We start from the raw sequence: 21,703 nt of genomic DNA, 5'->3' as shown, positions 1-21,703 counted from the left end.
AAAAGAAAAAACGATACATTAAAAAGGCATTAAGGATTATGGGTAATGGAGCAGGCCCGTCACTGTGGATTAGCTAATGCTCATCAAAGAGTAGAAGTGTGTGTGTATGTGTGTGCAAGAAAAGGGGGAGAATGTGTCCCAACATACACCCCTCAATAGTATGCTGCTCATGTCTGTGTGTGTGTGGTTATGTTGCATCCTAGCTCATTATTCTGTAGTGGTCGACTAAAGTGTGTGTTCAGCAGCAGCAGCTTTTAAATAATGAAAGAAGATGGAAGATATTGGATGTGTACAGATAGCTGTGTGTGTGTGTGTGTGTGTGTGTGTGTGTTTGCAAAATGGAGTCCCAGGATAAAGAGAGATGGGGGTGGTTGCAGTTTCTGATTTGATGCCCACGAACCCCTAACAAGCTACCTGCTTGAGAGAGAGTGTGTGTGTGTGTGTGTGAGAGAGAGAGAAAATAATCCTCTCTTAGCAAACTTATTTGACTTCTTAAGTGGGATAACTTTCATCTACAGTGGACATATTTACATACTGCAGAATTGCCACTGGAGAAACTAATGATCAAGTGAAATATAATGACTTTTGTGTGTGTGTGTGTGTGTGTGTGTGTAGTGTTGAATGTCCATTGCCTTTGAGATTCTACCCACTAGCACTCTCAGCCATAGTAAATCAATACCTGTCAATCACATACACACATACACACACACCTAGCTGCTGTACACACCCTCAATGGTTATTTGCCCTAGGGCACCTCAGAGCAGATAGTGGGGCAGTTTTGTCTGTGTATGTGTGTAGAGATTAGAAATGTGGAATTCTGTAGTTTCCTTATTACTGTGCGGTTTGTTTCTTTAATTAATCAAGTAGTGATTAGCACTTGCAATTCCAACACGTTTCCAATAGCACAGGCACTTTCTGTACTAGATGTCAGCTGCTTACTGCATAGTGTGTGCGTGCGTGTGTGTGTGTGTGTGTGTGTGTGTGTGTGTGTGTGTGTGTGTGTGTGTGTGTGTGTGTGTGTGTGTGTGTGTGTGTGGAGACAACGAGAAGAATTTCTGCTTGCATTCCTTTGGAAACTATACATTACTCACACAATGTGTGAACAGCGTAAAATATGTTTTATTTTAACTTTTCATTAAAACTTACCTGGTCAATGCATAACAATTAAAGGTTTAGTTAAAAGGTTACTCACCCTCATGACGTTCCAAACCCATAAGGCCTTCGTTCATCTTTAGAACGCAAATTAAGATATTTTTGATGAAATCTGAGAGCTCTCTGACGCCTTAGACAACAATTTAAGCACCACATTCAAGGCCCAGAAAAGTAGTAAAAACATCATTAAGATTACAGTGGTTCAACCTTAATTTTATGAAGCTATGAGAATAATGACTTTACTCAACAAATTTGTCTCTTCCCTGTCATTCTCCTACACTGTTATGTTCAGCGTTTCCAGGTTCTACGTCAGAACGGCGACTCATTATTGGCCGACTGAGCAGAACCATAGACAGCACAACGCATGCGTGTGATGCTGACGCAGGAGCTGGCCAATATTGAGTCGGCATTCTGATGTAGACCCTGGAAGCACTGAGCATAAAAAGAGTAAGAGAATGACAGGAAAGAGAATTTGTTGTTGTTTTTGTTTTGTTTTTGCATACAAAAAGTATTCTCGTTGCTTCATAAAATTAAGGTTGAACCACTGTAGACACTGGACTATTTTAACTATGTCTTTTCTACCCTTCTGGGCCTTGAAAGTGGTAATTAAATGCTGTCTATGGACGAGTCAGAGAGCTCTCAGATTTCATCAAAAATATCTTAATTTGTGTTCCGAAGATGAACGAAGGTCTTACGGGTTTGGAACGACATGAGGGTGAGTAATTAATGACAGAATTTTCATTTTTAGGTGAACTAACCCTTTAATTGCAGTTGTGGCCTAATGGTTAGAGAGTCGGTCTTATAACCTGAAGGTCATGGGTTCGAGTCTCAGTACCAGCAGGAAATGTAGTTGGGGGGAATGAACAGTGCTCTCTTCTACTTTCATTACCCTAGATGCCCTTGAGCAAGCCACCTAACCCCCAATTTCTCCCCAGGCGGTGCAGCAAAAATGGCTGCCCACTGCTCCAGGAGTGTGTTCATGGTATGTGTGTGTTCAATACTCACTGCTGTGTGTGTGCACTTGGATAGGCGAAATGCAGAGCACAAATTCTAAGTATGGGACACCATACTTGGCTACACATCACTTCCATTAAAGGGGGGGTATCACACACAGTTTCTGCCAATCTCATGTTAATCTTAAATACCTATAGAGTAGTATAGCATCCTTCATATCACCTAAATATCTTTAGTTTTATCATATTTATAAAAGATACATATGCTTTACCGAGTTTTTCCGAAAACAGCCGAGTGCCTGGAGGCATGTCGTCTGAATGGAGAAAGAGTGACGAGCTGTCACGAGCACACGTAGGTTTTGTGCAGAGATCGGCTGCAAGCTATCAATGGTCAGCTAAACAAACACACGCAATACACCATCGCGTTATCCATGGATAACTTTTGAATCACTATAATGAATATAGCGTATAGTGAATGATGAATAATCAATTTATAAATTCACTATGTTCGTGTTGTTTACATTATATGCACTTAGGTGCCTATTGCCAACAAAACAGACATTTGAAGCAGTTTTACTTGGTTCTGACTCATGACCATCTTTCAGTTTCAAACGATCTGTAACGCTGCATTCACACGTCGGCGTTAACGCTTCTCATTTACTTTGAATGGGTGACGTCATGCGTTGCCGAACTGAATTGTGGGTTCCGTCGCGTCGCTTCACTCGCGTTGCAAGTGGCAGAAGTTGAAGATTTCTCAACTTTTCAAGCGCCATCGCAGGCGTCATCCAATCAGATCGCCCTATGCAAATACCCTAGAGCAGTTGCTAGCCAATTGCGTTTGTGCAACACCGGAAAGTAATGTGATTGGCTGTTATCACTATAACGGTCGCGTCAACACAAGCTTCAGACACGCCCTCCGTCAAAGGTTGACGCTGACGCCCCGTGTGAATGCAGCGTAAATCCAGTGTAGAACTGGGCATTGTTTATGAAACCATAAGCGCCGATCCTGAGGGATATTCTCCATTCATTTTAACCAATAAAAACGCAATCGGTTTCTATGGTTATTTTAATGACAAATATCGAGAGTACATCAATGTAATGCGTGAGAACAAAACTCTTAGCTCCACTTAACACTGGGTTCTTTGGAAAGCAAGGTTATCTTTCCCTCACAACCAAAAACACACTTCTTTGGTGACATTGTTGATTTTGTGAAGTCCTGTGACCTGTGCAGCGCTGCCGACGACTTCCGTAAAGCCGAACGTGCGTTGATGGGCGTGCTCTTGCTCTCTCTCTGGTCGACGTGTGTGCGCACGCCCTTCCAGGAGAAGTGCTCGTACAAGGAATTCCGCCCCTGTTTACGTCACTCAGGCCCATACTCGGAAAAAAACCCCTGAAGTTCATGAGGATTTGGAAGAGTATTTTTGGCACAGAAATACACCGTCATACGTCCAACTCAAACTTTGGCCATGTTTAGCATGATAATCCAACTCTTTAACAGAGTAAATAAGTCAGAATGCATGAAATGGCATTACACCCCCCCTTTAATAAAAAAATTATATATGTAACCTCATTGAGTTAATAGTAATGGTGGAGAATTTAAAAAGTGTTTGATAACGAGACACAAAGGGAAGGAAATTCTATGTTATTTTAATCACATTGTATAATAAATGCATTCATTTTGCTAACTTAATTTCATAACAGCATCTTGGACATTCTGCTAGGTACCTCCATTTGTGTTTTATGCAGGAAAGAAATTCATACGCATTTGGAAAGGCATGAGGGTTAGTAAATGGTGACAGAATTTTGACAGAATCAGCCTTGTACTGCATGGTGCATTATTTTGAAATATATTTTGCTTTTATGACAATGGGAAACTGTGTTTCACAGCATCATACAGTATACGAGTTGAGCCAGTCTCCGTGTGAAACTGCACCTGTTCCAAAAATGTGATTCTGTTTTTAATATTTTCATTTTCATTTGAAATGAAAAAGAAAAAAATGTAGAGCAGGGACTTGGTTCTTTCTCTCAGTTGTTGATCTCAGGCAGATCTGAATGAGAGCATGTAGTCAACTGTAAGAAAGGGGCAGAGTTTTAGTGAGCTTAAATGACTGGAGAAGTCCAGGGTACATCACCAGGAAGAAGCTTGTCATTTCACCGAAGGACTGAGTAATGACATTTTGAATAAAAATATGAGGTCCAAAACATATTAGTTTATGCATTAGTATAGAAAAAACACTTTATTTACTCGCTAAAGCCGTTTCTTTTTTCTCTTCTCTCTTTCTTTCTCAATCAGTATATATAGGCCATTTGTTCTTTGTGAAATTACATGTGTTCAGTTCTCCTGCAGCTGCGCTCATTGCTGAATTAAATTAAACATTCACCAACTAAACACAGTGTGCGCACACATGAGGCTGGCGTCTGTGCTGTATACTCCCTGTGTAGATTTGCTTATACATGTTTAGCTACTTGACATTTGTTGTGCCACATATCTTTGAAACCTACTGTTCATTGTTCATAGAGTTTGTGCTTCTATGTGTGCGTGTTACTCAATTTTGTGTGGGCGCACAAGGTAAAAAATGGAGTATATAAGTGCACATTATCTCTGGTTAATGATAGAGGGTTCTTTGTGAATATGTTAAATACTCATTTTTACTGTGGATGCTGCATCTGTGAATCTAATAAGAGCTTTTTTATAGAACATTTTTATTGTTTGCAGGCCATTACATAATTTGTTCCACTACATATAACCAATTCAGTTTTTTTAGGCTTCATTTAGAGATGACTTTAGAAGTTTTGTCTCTGTCTCAGTCTCTCTGTCTGACTTATAATAGATGGGTTTTGATTTTTTTGGCTTTAGATGAGAAAAATAGTGTGTTTTTGTTTAATCAAAAGTGAATTGCAGAGGACTAGATGCTTTTTAATGATCTGTGTGAGAGATTTTTCCCTTGACCTGTTAAGTACACCTTGCTCTGTTTCTTTCTGAGGGTGATTTCCCAGCTGGGTGGTTCCTTGAAAACCACAAATGGCCCACCTGCATGGTCCAATCACACTTTTAACTGACACCTGAGAAACAAGGTGTGTGTGTGTGTGTGTGTGTGTAAAAAACCATCTATCTTTCTTTACTGCTGCCCCTGCCTTTCAATTACACTCTAATAGAGGGGATTTCTGCCTCTTTTGAGATCGCTCATCCAGAGGAAGTATGTGTGTATGTGTGGGTGTGTGCAACAGAAAGAAAGACACATAGAGACAGAGTCAAACTTCAAATTTAGCAAAACTGCAAAATAATTGACAAGGGATTAAATGTAAGGTGATAAAAGTATTATACAGTGCAGTAAAGCCCCAGTGAGTGTGTGTGTTTGAGATGCTCTGATGGTCCCATTGGGTTAGTGTGGAACTGAAACCCAGAAACTTGTGGGTCGAAGGCTCAAACCCCCGCAGCGCCACTCCGCCACTCTGCCACTCTCATCCCATCACGTTCCCAGCATAATCTGTCAAGCCACTGATAATCTCTCACCATCCCATATGAATAATGTTACTGCTGTGTGTGTATGATCATTAGTATTATACCAGAGGCCTTGACAGCTTCCTGACGGTATGCTGTGACACACTCACACACACACTGTCTCTTTATCCAGTCTCCAGAATCTCTTCTGACAGCTCTTACTGGGAGCAGATCTTCAGCCGCTCCAGGGATTCAGGCACTGTGTGTGAAGGCAGGAACAGGAATGGGAAGGAGAGCAGAAGACTTGTCAGAATGTTTTCCAAATCTACTTCCACTTACATCCAAATAAGTGTGACCTCCACTTCTCCCTAGACAAAATAGAGAATGAGGGAAAAAAAGAAGAACAGAGAACAAGAAGAAAAGGTTGAAGTCATATCAATCAGTGTCATTTTATTTATAAAGCACCTGTCAATCATCTATAATCCTACCAGGGGGTGGGGCCAGGGATTGACCCTGTCGGTGTGTGAGTTTGTGTGTGATTTATGTTGGATTTCCCACTGGTTCTACTCTGCTGCTGTTTTAGGTCACGGAAAATGGCTCAACGGAATTGGCCTGGGACTAGTGCTAAATCGGTCTCGTGAGAAAATGCTTTGTGTGCGGTACAAAAGAGCTGAAACAGATATGTCCAGAACTCTGATGATGATTTGATAGTTATAAGATGGTCTCTGTTCTATAAGTAAGTGTGCTTGAGCCTTTTTCATGCCAGGACCCCTTAGTGGATAGAGAAACTGAGCAGAGTCCCACGTTACATATTTTATAAAACAAAGTCTGTTGCATTTTAGGCCTGGCACTATAATAAAGTGCATTTAGTAGCATATTAATGTATTTGCATAGGTTTCTATGAGTTTACATTTAAAATAATCCATTAAAATAATCATTTTTTATGTACAGATTCATATACGTTACATTTTAATTTAATTTTTACTGTGGAAGAGATCTTAAAAAAATAATTTTAGCTTTAATTGAAGTGAACTTAATATTGCTTTAACATATATTTTCTGTTTTTAACATATACTTTCATTTTTTTACAAAGATTTGCTGGAGATAATTGACAGTTTAGCTGAAGTTAATTGACTGACCCTTTGCAGTGCACCTCTGTTGAAGAGTTAAAAAAAAAAAAAAAAGATATATCTACCGAAATTCTCCTTTTCGACACATCCAGGAATGTCCTTCACTGGAAGAACAGTTCATAAATAATATATTATTATGTACTATGATCTAGAGTTTAGTCTGTAGCAAATGAATTAGATTTAATTAAAAACAAACAAGTCTATGATATGTCCTCGTTTAGAAAGCTAAGTAATCGTGTGTGTGTGTGTGTGTGTGTGTAAATTGTGTTACCTTGTTGCCCACTTCAAAGACACGGGGGATTATGGGTGAAAGGGTTTAACTTCATGATGGTTTGACCCTGGGGGAGAGATAAAGGGGGAGAGAAAAAGTGAGAGAGTGAAATGGAGAGACTCTAGATAATATTCAGTTTGAGAAGCATGTGGAATGTGTGCAGACCCTAATCACAGGTTCAGAGGGGAACTTTTGTGAATGTCAGAGGAGAGTGTGTGAAAAAAACAGAACCACGAGAAACAAAACTCTTAAACCAGGGCTGAAATGAGGAGCGTGTAATTTTCACCTTCTGAATGCTGGTGTGCTTTTAGCCTAAATTAGCACATTTAAGTGTCAGCTGGGTGAGTTATGACATCCTTAGTCCCAAAATTTAAAGCCAGTTGCAGCGGTTTGCTCCTCAGATTTGAGTATTATGGTCGGACCTGAGCGAGTGACACTGCGATGTCGCCGTAGTGATAATCACCCTCTTAGTTCTGGAATTTGTTTTATGTCATGTTGCCGAGTCAACCACGGTCATGGTGATTAGCTACAGGTCTTACAACTCGAGCAACACTGACCCAGAATCCAACACGGGTTGAGATGGACTATGTCCCTGTGTAAGACACAGACTCACACATTTATTGTCCACAGACAGGACAGCTATCATTCTAATGATGGTCTTTTTGCAAAACACACACAGTTTATAGGTGTTTCTTTGAATTTAGGCACTTTTTTGTACCAGGGATTTTTTTTTTTTTTTTTAAATAGTCTTGGAGATTTTTGTTTTTTTTAATCATGCTTTCATCATTTATATTTGCTACTTTTCAGATGTGTTTTTTGTGTAGTGGGTGAATTCAGGTTGATTGGGACACTTTTTCCAGGTCATCTCAATGGCAAAAAGTGTCCCAATCACCTTAAAGGAACACTCCACTTTTTTTGAAAATAGGCTCATTTTCCAACTCCCCTAGAGTTAAACAGTTGAGTTTTACCGTTTTTCCAATCCATTCAGCCGATCACTGGGTCTGGCGGTACCACTTTTAGCATAGCGTAATATCATTGCGCCTGCTGCACCCATGGTACGGCAGCAAAGTTCCTTGATTATTACGCCGGAATGAGGGTATAGTTCCTAGACATATCGGCCTAGAAAATCGCAACTGTTCATTTTCCATTGGTCTTAGGACACGATGTAACTACAGAAGAGTCAAGTTTTAAATAGGAAAAATATTGAAACTCTTTGGTCATTTTTGAGCGAGATGCTAAACAGTTTCAGTGAACTATGCTAAGCTATGCTAAAAGTGGTACCGCCAGACCCGGAGATCAGCTGAATGGATTAGAAAATGGTAAAACTCAACTGTTTAACTATAGGGGAGTTGGAAAATGAGCCTATTTTCAAAAAAAAGTGGAGTGTTCCTTCAAATTCACCCTAAATTTTGTCACCTTGCCCCAGAGCTAGACTAAACTATAAAAATCTAAACAAAGAAAAAAAGAAAAATAACAAAACAAATATCATTTGTGAATGGGTTATTTTATTGTGTCATTTCTAAAATTATTCAAAAAAATATTATTTAATTATGTTTGTATTGGAAATATAAATTGCTAGCTGTGAAATTAACCTCACCAAGACAAGAGTTTGTCATTTTATTCCAAAAATATTATAAATGTAATTTCCATCACTGTCATTTGCATCACAAAATGCTGTTAAACACAATACATCATTTGGGATGTCATGAAAATGACACTGCTGGGCACTTTCGTGATTTTCAGAAAAGAAAAATAGCAACAGAATTTTCCAGTGATGCCTGTATATATCACACACAGTTGGATGTGTTTGGTAGACAAAGTTATACTAGTGAGAGTGTGAAAAGTGTGTTTTAAGAGATACTATTATTTTATTAAGTCCACAGTGCCTGTAGTACATTGTAGCTGAAATGAAGTCACCTTCTGCATTACATAAGAGACTTTTAAAAGTACTCACAGAACAAACTAGTCCCTTAACAAGAAGTGAATCTCTCGTGTGTGATGAATCAGCTGTTATTGACGTCAGCTGCTCATGCTGACGTAATGCTCATTTGTTTAAGTCGTGGGATGTTGTGGTGTGGGACAAAAGTTTATTACCTTCTGAACTCCGGAGTGTGTGTATGTTTGTGTATCTGTGTCCTCTATTCAAAATTTATAAGGCAATAAGTGAAACACCCTTCTTTTATTGGCAAACATATTGAATGACATCTTTTAAAAGCTCACCACACTAGCGGCTCTTTTACACAGCTGATCCTAAAAACTCTCTACACCAGAAACAATACATTATCAGGACATTGTATGTACACGCACACCTACCCTAACACACACGACTGTAGTCTTTGAGTACAGTATCAGAGTACCTCTTGATCTCAAGGGGTTTAAAGTGTTTAATAGACTTTAAAGATTATACAGCAGCACACACATCAAATACCCAACGTTACCATGGTAATCAGAAAACCAGACTGGGGTTAAGGAGCACTATTATCTAGGACACAGAGAGAGAAAACGAGACAATACCTCTTTTTTGTCCTGTAAGTCCTCAACCCTTCAGAAGTGTTTGCACAGAGCCCCACAATCGTGGATCCTTGCCAAACACACACACACACATGCAAATATACATTACAGATATCCTTATGTGTGTGAGTGAAGCTCTACATAATGTTAATAATAGTAATCCTAAATAGACTTTTACATTTTGTGTTTCTAGAGGGTTTCTAGGGCAATTCTAGGTGGGTGCTAGCATGATCTGGTAGTGTGTTGCTACTTGTACTTACCTGTAGTGTGTTGCTATGCAGAAGCAAAGGTGTCGCTAGGACGAGTGTTGTGGGTGGTTGCAAGGGTGTTTCTAGGTAGTTGCTAGTGTGTTATCGGTGGTTGCCATGGCATTGCTATATACAGTTGCAAGGGAGTGTTTAGGTGGTTGCCTGGGCAATTGTCAGTGGCTGCCAGGGCATCGCTATGCAATTAATAAAGTAATTAAAGTATGAGTGGGTTTGTAGTGAGTTTCTATGCAAATACAAAGGTTTTTCTAGGTCAGAGGGCTCTGGGTGGTTGCCAGGGCGTTGCTATGCAGTTTTTAAGGTGCTCTCAGTGTGGCTTTAGTGTGACTTTATGCAGATGCAAGGGTGTTTTGCATGGACACAGGGGCTTTTCTAGGTTTTTCTATGGTATGTGAGTGGTTGCTAGAGTGTTGCCAGGACATTGCTATGCATTTTCAAGTGAGTTTCTAATTGGTTACTAGGTCAATTGTAGATGTTTGCTAGAGTGTTGTGGGTGGTTGCCAGGGTGTTGCTATGCAGTTTCAAGTGAGTTTCTAGTTGGTTGCTAGGACAATTGTAGATGTTTGCTAGAATGTTCTAGGTGGTTGTCAGGGTGTTGCTATGCAGTTTCTATGGTGCTCTCAGTGGGGCTTTAGTGTGACTTTATGCAGATGCAAGGGTGTTTTGCATGGACACAAGGGCTTTTCTAGGTTTTTCTATGGTATGTGGGTGGTTGCTAGAGTGTTGTGGTGGTTGCCAGGGTGTTGCTACGCAGTTTCAAGTGAGTTTCTATGTGGTTACTAGGTCAATTGTAGATGTTTTCTAGAGTGTTGTGGGTGGTTGCCAGGGTGTTGCTATGCAGTTTCAAGGGAGTTTATAGTTGGTTGCTAGGACAATTGTAGATGTTTGCTAGAATGTTCTAGGTGGTTGTCAGGGTGTTGCTATGCAGTTTCTATTGTGCTCTCAGTGGGGCTTTAGTGTGACTTTATGCAGCTGCAAGGGTGTTTTGCATGGACACAAGGGCTTTTCTAGGTAGTTGCTATGGTTTTGTGGGTGGTTGCCAAGGCATTTCTATGGAGTTGCTAAGATGCTCTCATTGGGGGTTTAGTGTAACTGTGCAGTTGCAAGGGTGTTCTGCGTCGATTCAATGGCTTTTCTAGGAAGCAACTAAGGCAAAGTTACATACAGAAATCTAATACTTATGGTTACTGGTAAGTTTAATTCACAAACTAAATATAACTAAGTATAATCAATAGTAATAGTGATGCCTGTCTTACACACACAGACTTGCACATTCAACCTGAAGAAAGGCTCTGAGACTTTTAGACCTTTCTGTATCTCTCTCTCTTCCTTTTTCTTCTATTTTAAAGCTCATTCTATCTATCATACTGACAGATTGCCTGTGTGAGAGAGCTTTGTACTTGTGTGTATTATTTTAAATGGACTGAGGGCTTGTGGCTGACCTGGTAGATCGCTGCAGTTACACACACACACACACACACACACACACACACATGCTGAAACTTGCCATTTGCTCTGACAGGGCTAAAATCTGGCAAATTCATTCTCTGGACTCCATTTGAAGGGATTTGTGTCTGTCTTTGTTATGTGTATACACAGTTTTATCTCAGAGAATGTAGTAGTTGATCTAAAGTAAGAGAGTTTTGAGTGCTTTTATGTTCACATCTATGTGCCTGAAAGAGAGATAGTCACAAGTGAGAGACGAAGGAGGGGAGAATAACTCATGTTTGTGTGCCAGAGTGCCCTTGTTGGACCTACAAAGACCGAAACAGACCGAAAAGTCTGCAAGGTTGGTTGTTTCTTTTCAGTACAAAGACTGAAAACCCTTAACAAAGAATGACATTTCACTTTGTCTCTCCTCTTGGTTACCTGCAGTTACTTAAAGGGATAGTTCACCCAAAAACCAAAAAGTCTGTCATCATTTACTTATACTGTCATTTCAAACCACATGGTTTTCTTTCTTTCTTAAAACACAAAAGCAGAAAAAAGAGCTTTTAAGCTTTGAAAAGAACTGAATGAAAGTAGTTCATACAATTTGTACACTATATTACAAGTCTTTTGAGGCCATACAATAATTTAATGAGAGAACAGACTAAAATTTAAGTCATGAATTAACTGATAACTGAACAAATCAGCCATTTAGACTGGTTCTGTGCACAGAATCAACTGATTCACTGAAAAGATTGGATTAGAAAAAACAGTTAATTTATGAATCGGACATCTCTACTTTTCTCATGAACTCTCATACGTTCATGCGGATTTTGAACAGCATGAGAATTTTTTTTTTTTGTGTGTGTGAACTATCCCTTTATTTCCCCCTGCATGTGAGCAAAGGCCTTTCCTCACACGTTTCAATCTTTCTTTTCTCTTTCGCTCCCTTACTGGAGGTTCTGACAGTTGGTCGCAGTCCAGAGGAGCCGCTCAGCAGAACAATCAACTCCTTTCTCCTCTTCTCTTTCACTCTCTCTTGTTCTTTCTCTCTCTTCAGGGTCTCGCTTGCACTGCGCGTCCTGAACCGAGAGGCTTATGACACAGTTACCTCCTTCTCTCTTCTCTCTCTGTCTCTCTCTCATTTTGCTTGTTTTGTCTGGTGTTGTCATTGTGGCATTGAGGTCTTAAGGTTAATTATTGTTTGTTTATTTTGGACTTAACAGCATTTAGTCTGGTTTTAAGCCCTGGTTCCTGTGGAAGAGTCTTCCTCTGTGTGTGTGTGTGTGTGTGTGTGTGTGTCTGTGTGTGTGTGCAAGTGTGTCCTGCTACAGCCTTGGCTGTAATGATGATGTACGATTTGCTGCGTTGGCACAGCCTCTTTGCTTAAAGAGATGTGAAGGGCGCTGGGATGCACTTTTCTGCTCTACTCTTGTATAAATCTCCCAGGATGGGTGGTGTGAACCTTGCTGGATGTACTCGAATGCCTGTGTGTCTCTCACACACGGGCCTGCAGTAGCTCATATTAACTATGTGTTTATAGTAAATTAGCACAGCTAATCAGTGTGACAGCGCTACAGACAGAGGGACTGTTTGTGTGTGTGTGTGTGTTTTATTACGAGACTTCTGCTGTCTGCAAGTGTGAATAGTTCCATTATTCACAGCAATAGAAACTAAAAGAGGGGAAGAAAGAACAAAGCACTTTTTATATTTGGTTTGGGATGCTGTTGTATTTGTTCCTCTGTTTAAAGTAAATTTTAAAAAAGTTCACATGCTGGAGGATAGTCTTGTTTTTCAGGATTCTGTACATTTTAGCAGTGCAGTAAAACTGTGTGTGTAAGTGTGTGTGTGTGGGGGGGGGGTAAAATCTATATTCAGTGGAGTCAGTAGGTCTCCTCTCATCTTACTGGTGATGCTCACTAACGCTTATTAAAATTCAACACTGCAGCAAATGGGTGTATAAAGTGTGCGTGAGTGTGTGTGTGTGTGTGTATGTGTGTGACAAATTTAAAACAAAACCAAAAAAATGCAATTTATCCCTCTCTGTTGTATTTTCTTCTTATAACACTTATCATTATCTTTCTTCATTTCAACACACATATCATAGTGGGACATTTTTAGTTAACTTCTTTCGTTTTTATATCGAGCTAAATATATTTTCTATCATCTAACTCTAAACCTAACCCTCACACAAACTAACGTAAACTCACACATGTACACTGTATACAGTTGTGATCATAAGTTTTATTTTAAAACATTAAAGGGATAGTTCACCCAAAAAGTGAAAATTAGCATGATTTACTCACCCTCAAGTCTTCCTTGGTGTATATGTCTATCTTCTTTCATATTTAAAACATTTATTAAAGGTGCCCTAGATTCAAAAATTGAATTTATATTGGCATAGTTAAATAACAAGAGTTCAGTACATGGAAATGACATACAGTGAGTTTCAAACTCCATTGTTTCCTCCTTCTTATATAAATCTCATTTGTTTAAAAGACCTCCGAAGAACAGGCGAATCTCAACATAACACTGACTGTTACGTAACAGTCGGGGTGTACGCCCCCAATATTTGCATATGTCAGCCCATGTTCAAGGCATTAGACAAGGGCAGCCAGTATTAACGTCTGGATGTGCACAGCTGAACCATCAGACTAGGTAAGCAAGCAAGGACAACAGCGAAAAATGGCAGATGGAGCAATAATAACTGACATGATCCATGATAACATGATATTTTTAGTGATGTTTGTAAATTGTCTTTCTAAATGTTTCGTTAGCATGTTGCTAATGTACTGTTAAATGTGGTTAAAGTTACCATCGTTTATTACTGTATTCACAGAGACAAGACTGTTGTTATTTTCATTTTTTAAACACTTGCAGTCTGTATAATTAATAAACACAACTTCATTCTTTATAAATCTCTCCAACAGTGTGTAATGTTAGCTTTTGCCCCGGAGCACTATCAAACTCATTCAGAATCAAATGTAAACATCCAAATAAACACCATACTTACACGATTAGCCATGCTGCATGACGAACACTTTGTAAAGATCCATTTTGAGGGTTATATTAGCTGTGTGAACTTTGTTTATGGTGTTTAAGGCAAGCGCGAGTTCTTGGGGCGTGGAGCGCGAGCATTTAAAAAGGCTGCGTACCCTGAATCGGCGCATTTATAATGATAGGCAGTTAAAAAATTAATTTAAAAAAATCAATGGGTATTTTGAGCTGAAACTTCACAGACACATTCAAGGGACACTTAAGACTTATATTACATCTTTTGGAGACATGTTTCTTCTGCACCTTTAATAACGGCAGACGCATTGATTTGCATCGGAAGAGTAACTCCTGAGCTGACGCATGATGCAATGCCAAACATGGAAACTCAAAACACCGGTCATGAATTAGATGTCTAAAATGAGAACTTTTAAAGAGAAATGTCAGAGGATTTTGATATACGAGAAGAGGAGCTTCAGTTTGTGGCACAGCCCTATTTGTTTAAATTGCAAGAGGTGTCTAAGCTTACGATACTCCTACATCCTGTGTTACATATCGCTTCAGGGGTTACTCGTTTGGCGCAAGTCTGGCGGAAACTAGTTGTTATACTTAATAAAGTTTTAAATATGGATATTTTTCTTACAAAAACCCATCGCTTCTCTTCAGAAGGCCTTTATTAACCCCCTGGAGCCTTATGGATTATATTTATGATGGATGGATGCATTTTTTGGGGCTTCAAAACAGGCCCCCTGTTCACTACCATTATAAATCTTGGTAGAGCCAGGATATTTTTAAATATATCTTCGATTGTGTTCGCCTGAAAGAAGATAGACATATATACCTAGGATGGTTTGAGGGTGAGTAAATCATGGGATTATTTTCTATCCATTCAATTTTTTTTTAAGTACTTCCCTGAATAAGCCATTTTACATTACATATGTTTACTTATGGTCCACAAGACAAAGCAATAATCAGCAATAATCTCTTTTACTAGCACATGAACATCACAAAGAGATGGAGAAAGAAATTGAAAGATGCTCCCTGGATTATTTTAACATTCATTAGACAAAAGGGAGAACAGGTTGGTAGGCCGAATAGACAAAAACAGTATAAAATGACCATATGGATTCCTCTTAAACTGTCTGACATGCTAAACTCACACACACACACACGCACACACATACATACACAATCTTAAACCCAAATTATGAGATAAAATGAGAACATTAAACCCAAGAAGTGTGTAAATAGTGTGTTCATTTATCTGACTGTTTTGACTAAGAGGTTCCTGTTTTAGCTTGAGGATCTTAGCAGTTTATCTGAATGTAAGTCTGAATGATATGTTTCAAAATGATACAGTATAGAGTCAGACAGCTCCTCTCCTGTTCTCTCCTCTAATTTATCATTTCTTTACCCTCCACATGCTGAATATGACCTAGTGCAGTAAGCAAGCACACACACACGGCAGCAGTTAGATGTTGTTGGTGAAATGAGAGTTGGACTGTGTTCTGACTGAGTGGCTCTTGGCTTTCAGTTTGTGCGTTCAGTGAACCTGGACCAGAACCATAAAAAGACCAAATGAAAGGCTCGACAAGACTGAATGCTTCGACATCCAGTTTGTGCGAGTGAGTGTATGTATGTGTATGTGAATGTGTGTAATATGAGATCAGATTTCTCTCTCCGTATCGTAGACAGGACAGTAGCTTTAGACCATCTGCTACAGAAATAAAGTGTGTGTGCGTAAAGAGTGTGTGCATACCTGAAATATTGTGGCTATTATCGGACTGGTGTATTGTAGGAGTGGGTGAAAAAGGGGTCAGGAAGGACTGAATGCTGGCTATGAAAGGGAGATGAAAAGTCTTTAACACTTTTTTTCTTTTTCTGGTGTCCAGCTTTCGGTGTAGAGAGGAAACTCCACATCCACAGCATCACTGTCACAACAAGCAGGACGACTGAGAGCCGCTACGACAACAGCTGCCACGACAACCAGCATCCCAGTCAACCATCTGTGTGGCAGCTGTCTGCTGTTTAAAACTGAGAAGTTTTGGTCCTTTTCAGAAGATGATGACTATGATGATGATGATGTGCAGCTTTCTGGTCCTGCTTGGGCTGATCGGCGTCGGTGCTTCATCTAGCGGAAGTTCATCTTCCTCACCCCGGATGAAGCTGTCTTATAAAGGTGACGAAACTGGCTTGTGTCACGTGTACATATTTATGTCTGCATACATGTGTTTGGATTTAAATGTCGGTTTCTTTGTGTGTTCTCCAGATCTTCAGCAGTTTAACGGCGTTAAGCGGTTTGACTTAGAGCGTTCGTGTTGTTTCGGAGCTCTCCTGTTGGACGAGGAGAGGGGGCGGCTGTTTGTTGGAGCTCGTAACTTTCTTTTATCTCTCAGCCTTGACAACATCAGCAAACAGGAACAGAAGGTAGAGCACACTCCTTACTCTCCTTCTTTCCATCTCCTTCTTCAATTCCTTCATCCATGATGCAAGAGTGAAAGGAAATCTTCCCTTCTGTTTGTCTCTCATTGTCTAATTAAAGGGTTAGTTCACCCAAAAATTGAAAATTCTGTCATTAATTACTCACCCTCATGTTGTTCCAAACCCGTAAGACTTTCGTTCAACTTCGGAACACAAATTAAGATATTTTGATGAAATCTGAGCGATTTCTGTCCCTCTATTGACAGCTACGCAACTACCACTTTGACGCTTCGAAAAGTTTGTAAAGAGATTGTAAAACTAATCCATATGAATTGAGTGATATGAATATGAACTGAAGAGACTTGATCACTTTATACGATGAACAGATTGAATTTAGGCTTCTCGCACATCAAGCAAACATGCTTGAACTTAAAGGTTTAGTTCACCCAAAAATGAAAATTATGTCATTAATGACTCACCCTCATGTCGTTCCACACCCGTAATGCTGCGTTCACACCAAACGCGAATAGAGCGTCAAATTCGCGTCTACCGCGTCTAGTTTGCCGCTTGAACATTTTGAATGCATTCGCGCGTCTAGAGCGAAATAGACGCGCGTAAAAAACAAGCGTTTGAAGCGAAATCGACGCACGTCCGAGGCGAAATCCGCTTCTTGTGGGAGGGACAAGTGCTAGGCGGTTGTCTGTTTGCAAGATGGCTGATGTTGATTGTGCGTTCATCGAGAGAGCTACCGCTTTGTATTCGCGGGTCGATAAACGTGTACGTGACTCAAAAGTGCAATGTGTATTTACAACTTACCAGGTTGCCCAATCTCCTCAGCGACACTCTTCCAAGCGAGGTCCTTTTTATTCCTGTCTCTATAGAAGTATGAACTTGTGTCATAAATCTCTGGGTGACTGCTCACTGATAATATCAGTCGTTCCTCCATTTTGAATGAGTGACTCCGGGCGGGCCTGCTGCCACAGCAGCAAGCAGGCTCCTGATTGGTTAACGCGGCGCGAATTTACGCCAAAGTTCAAATTTTTCAACTCGGGCGTCAGACGCGAATTCGCGTCAAACGCGTAAATGCACAAAAAGCACCATTCGCGCGCAACGCGAGTATCGCGCAAAACGCTGAAATCACGTCATTCGCGCGAACTAGACGCGCGAATGAGGCGAATTCGCGTCTTCCGCGCCGCGCTAAACGCCTCATTCGCGCCGCGAGACCTCCAGACGCGCGTAAACGCGCCTTTACATTGACTTAACATTGAAATCATTCGCGCCAGACGCTCTATTCGCGTTTGGTGTGAACACAGCATAAGACCTCCGTTCATCCTCAGAACACAGTTTAAGATATTTTAGATTTAGTCTGAGAGCTTTCTGTCCCTCCATTGAAAATGTATGTACGGTGCACTGTCCATGTCCAGAAAGGTAATAAAAACATCATCAAAGTAGTCCATGTGACATCAGTGGGTTAGTTAGAATTTTTTGAAGCATCGAAAATACATTTTGGTCCAAAAATAACAGAAACTACGACTTTATTCAGCATTGTCTTCTCTTCCGGGTCTGTTGTCAATCCGCGTTCACGACTCCGCAGTGACGCTGCTTGTGACAGCGGTTGCTGCTGTGTAGGAGCTTCTTCCATCGCTCTTAGTTCTTCGTCCGTGTATTCGGGTTCAAATAAATATGGCTGAGCAAAAAAATGCAAGTCTTTCTCTGTGTCGAAATCCTTAGACATGTTTGCGAAGGTTGTTTTGTTTACAGCGTGCGTCTCCCTCAGACTTTAAACGAAGCTCGGGCGCACCAGCACTGCAGAGTCGTGAACCACATTCCGGAGCAGAAGGGGGCGGTAATGCACCAATAAGCTGGATGAAGAAGAAGAAGCGGAGTCGTGAACGTGGATTGACAACAGACCTGGAAGAGAAGACAATGCTGAATAAAGTCGTAGTTTTTGTTATTTTTGGACCAAAATGTATTTTCGATGCTTCAAAAAATTCTAACTAAACCACTGATGTCACATGGACTACTTTTTTTAATGATGTTTTTATTACCTTTCTGGACATGGACAGTATACCGTACATACATTTTCAATGGAGGGACAGAAAGCTCTCGGACTAAATCTAAAATATCTTAATTTGTGTTCCGAAGATGAACGGAGGTCTTACGGGTTTGGAACGACATGAGGATGAGTCATTAATGACATCATTTTCATTTTTGGGTGAACTAACCCTTTAATATTTTAAACAAACTGAATTAATTAAATATCTTTCCTTTTGAGATTGGAGGTTATTTACAATGATTAAGAAATATTTTTTTCTTCAAAAATTCTACTTTTTTAAAACTTTGTCTTTTCTGTAATACAAAATATCCTTAGTTTTATTCTTAAGTTAAGAAGAAAATAGTTAAGAATATTTTTATTCTTATGAATGTTTTGTGAATCTGATGCCTGCTTTTTTCACTCATGTGCTCTCTCTATTATCTCTGTGATTCATTTACTTTAATAAAGTAGTCCAGGGGCATAACTTGGCCCTGTTTATATTAAAAAAATGATGCGATCAGACGATTGGATGTTTTATAGCCTGTTTACACTTGTATTTTGTGCCGCCCACATGTGATTAGATTTGTGCTTGAAAAACAGTGAAGAAGCTTTAGCATTTATTGTGTGTAAAGTTAATCAGCCTTCAAAGTCCCACCAGATGATTTATGGTGGTCCAGGCCAAACATGCCGATGACAGAATGATGGATTTTTATTTCTTTAGGAAGGAAAAGGAAGGAATGATGAGTGAGAGTTGTCGGTCACTGTGTGCTATAGCTCTAGACTTACACAAGCACACACAGGTGTGGTTAAGGGAGGATATGTCCGGATGCATGTGCATGTGTGCATCGCCCCTGGACGTGTTTTAACTGTGTCTCTGATGGGGTTCAGCGAGAATGTCCCTCTAGCTACTAAACACGTCTAACCCTGCAAAGATCCTAACCTTTAGCCAAAACTCTTCCTCACCTCTGAACTCTCTCTCTCTTTGTCAGATCTACTGGCCAGCACCTGTTGATTGGAGAGAAGAGTGCAACTGGGCCGGGAAAGACATCAATGTGAGTCTCTGCAATAATCAGATCTTGTGGTCATTAACACACCCGGTTTACACGCTTATCGGTACCATCTCTCCTATGAGCTGTTTACACACAAACACACACAAGGCAATTAGCACTGCTATCACAAACAGCTTTCCCAAACGGCTCCATCATTTACAGACGTAAATCAGTATAGAGCCAAAGTTTTCTATCAGGGGTCTGTGGGGTCCATGAACATACCTCAAGAGGCCCACAAAGAAGATTTGAATGTTCTCATAATATGAATGAATATTTGCTTATCTGATAAGCATTAAATAATTGTTATTTTTTAGTTCGTTTTTGATTAATTTCATTAAAAAGTGTTACTGATAAAATCTAGTGTTTTTATTTTGAGGGTCTTTAGGATGTTTGAGAGTCAAGGTGGTGAACCATGGGTCTATAAAGGTTAAAAAACCCTGGCGCAGATTGATTTAGATTACAGTTAGTCACTGTTACAAAACATTGTCTGGGATTTTTAACATTACTGACCCATGTTCATTTAGTTATGTATGAACAGCAGGGGTCCATAATACCACAGTACTACACTAATGTTCACAAGTCGGTAAGATTTTTTTAAAGAAATTAATACTTTTATTCAGCAAGGATGCATTAAATTGATTAAAAGTGGCAGTAAAGACTATTGCCTTTCGTCTGAAACACTGCTTTATTCGCTGCAATATTCCCATTTTGCGCACAAGTTAAATTTGCAGCTTTGGATGGAAACTACTAGCTACTAAGTATTTCCAAAATGCGTGATTTTTCCATGGCATATTAAAACAAAATGGTATTGTCATGTTTCTAATTCTCTTACCATGGCTCTTTACAGTTTTGTCAGTATGTCTTTGATACTTATGTGTTGTAACATGTTTGTCAAAAGGTCATAGTTCATGTATGTTGTAGTTTGTGTGTGTTTTATCTGGTGTGTTGAGCGGATGTGTGTGGGATGTTTTTGGACACTGTGTCCAAAATAAATGTTCTCTTTATTGTAAAGGGTGTGTAATGTTGTGTAACTTGTGTGAAATGTGTGTGTGTCGGGGTTCATTCTATGGTGGGACAGAGGTCAGCTGACAATGAGATCTGCCACACACACACACACAGACTTTGTTCAGTGCGCTGACCTGTGATTTGACCCTCATTACATGTAGGTGTGTACAGGACGGCTGGGACAGAACCAGACCTCCATGAAAAAAAGACTTAAGATTTTCCCTAAGACTCTCCCCCTGACCTTTCACTTTCTCATTCTATCTCTCTTTTGTCGGAACTCTGATTTCTCACTCAATATTGCTTTCAATTTACTCAGTTCCCTTAATCTCGGGTCTCTGTCCTTCAATTTCTTTGTCCTACTTTTTTCTCGCTCAGTGTCTTTTAGTCTCTGTCATACAATCATAGTTTGCAGTGACCACATCTCCAAGATGACAAACAAACACCACAAAAAAGTATCATAAAAGTGGTCCATATGACTTTTATGATACTGCCCTACATATATTGCAAGTCTTCTGAAGCCATACAGCACCTTTATAAAATGAGACTGAAATTAAATTTAAATGAGCTCTTCTCTTTAGAAACACTGCAATTGAATCACTGAATCAGTGAGTTGAACTGGAGAACCAAATCAGTCCAATTTGTGAACGAATCATTTGGTCTGACTTTGTGAATCGAATCAACAGGATCAACATGAATCATACTATTTTGATTCTCAAGTTCAACTCAGTAAATTGACTTGTTGAGCCAACAACTTGGAAGAAAGATTAATTGTGAATAATGACTTATTTTTGAATTAATTCCTTTTATAATTACATTCACTGTATTTGTAACAATGTCTCACAAACACAAACTCACAATGCTGTATTTATAAATGTGATGCTAGATGTGTTACATGTGGACAATCACACAAGGATCCAGTGATCAGGCTAATAAAAGGTCAAAGTTGAAAGTTCACCGCACGCGTCTCAGCGGGAAACTAACACACACATACGGCTTATTCCTCCTAAGAGACATTGTTCATTTTAAAGCTCTTTTTCTTTTGTTCT

General features: G+C 39.7%; 1 protein-coding gene across 1 annotated transcript in view; it reads left to right on the top strand.

Moving 5' to 3' along the window:
* The window catches only part of sema3b (sema domain, immunoglobulin domain (Ig), short basic domain, secreted, (semaphorin) 3B), a 41,349-nt gene that overhangs the window by 7,258 nt on the left and 12,388 nt on the right, over nucleotides 1-21,703 (top strand). Inside the window, exons 2-4 of the mRNA XM_048210014.1 lie at nucleotides 16,040-16,326; nucleotides 16,417-16,574; nucleotides 19,593-19,655. Of these exons, the coding sequence (XP_048065971.1) occupies nucleotides 16,209-16,326; nucleotides 16,417-16,574; nucleotides 19,593-19,655 (339 nt within the window). The 5' untranslated portion in view covers nucleotides 16,040-16,208. The remainder of the gene's footprint in view (nucleotides 1-16,039; nucleotides 16,327-16,416; nucleotides 16,575-19,592; nucleotides 19,656-21,703) is intronic.

This window comes from Megalobrama amblycephala, linkage group LG12 (genome assembly GCF_018812025.1).
Source record: "Megalobrama amblycephala isolate DHTTF-2021 linkage group LG12, ASM1881202v1, whole genome shotgun sequence".
NCBI classification, from domain to species: Eukaryota; Metazoa; Chordata; class Actinopteri; order Cypriniformes; family Xenocyprididae; genus Megalobrama; species Megalobrama amblycephala.
Note: the sequence above shows the minus strand (reverse complement) of the source record. Positions and strands in the feature narration are given on the sequence as shown.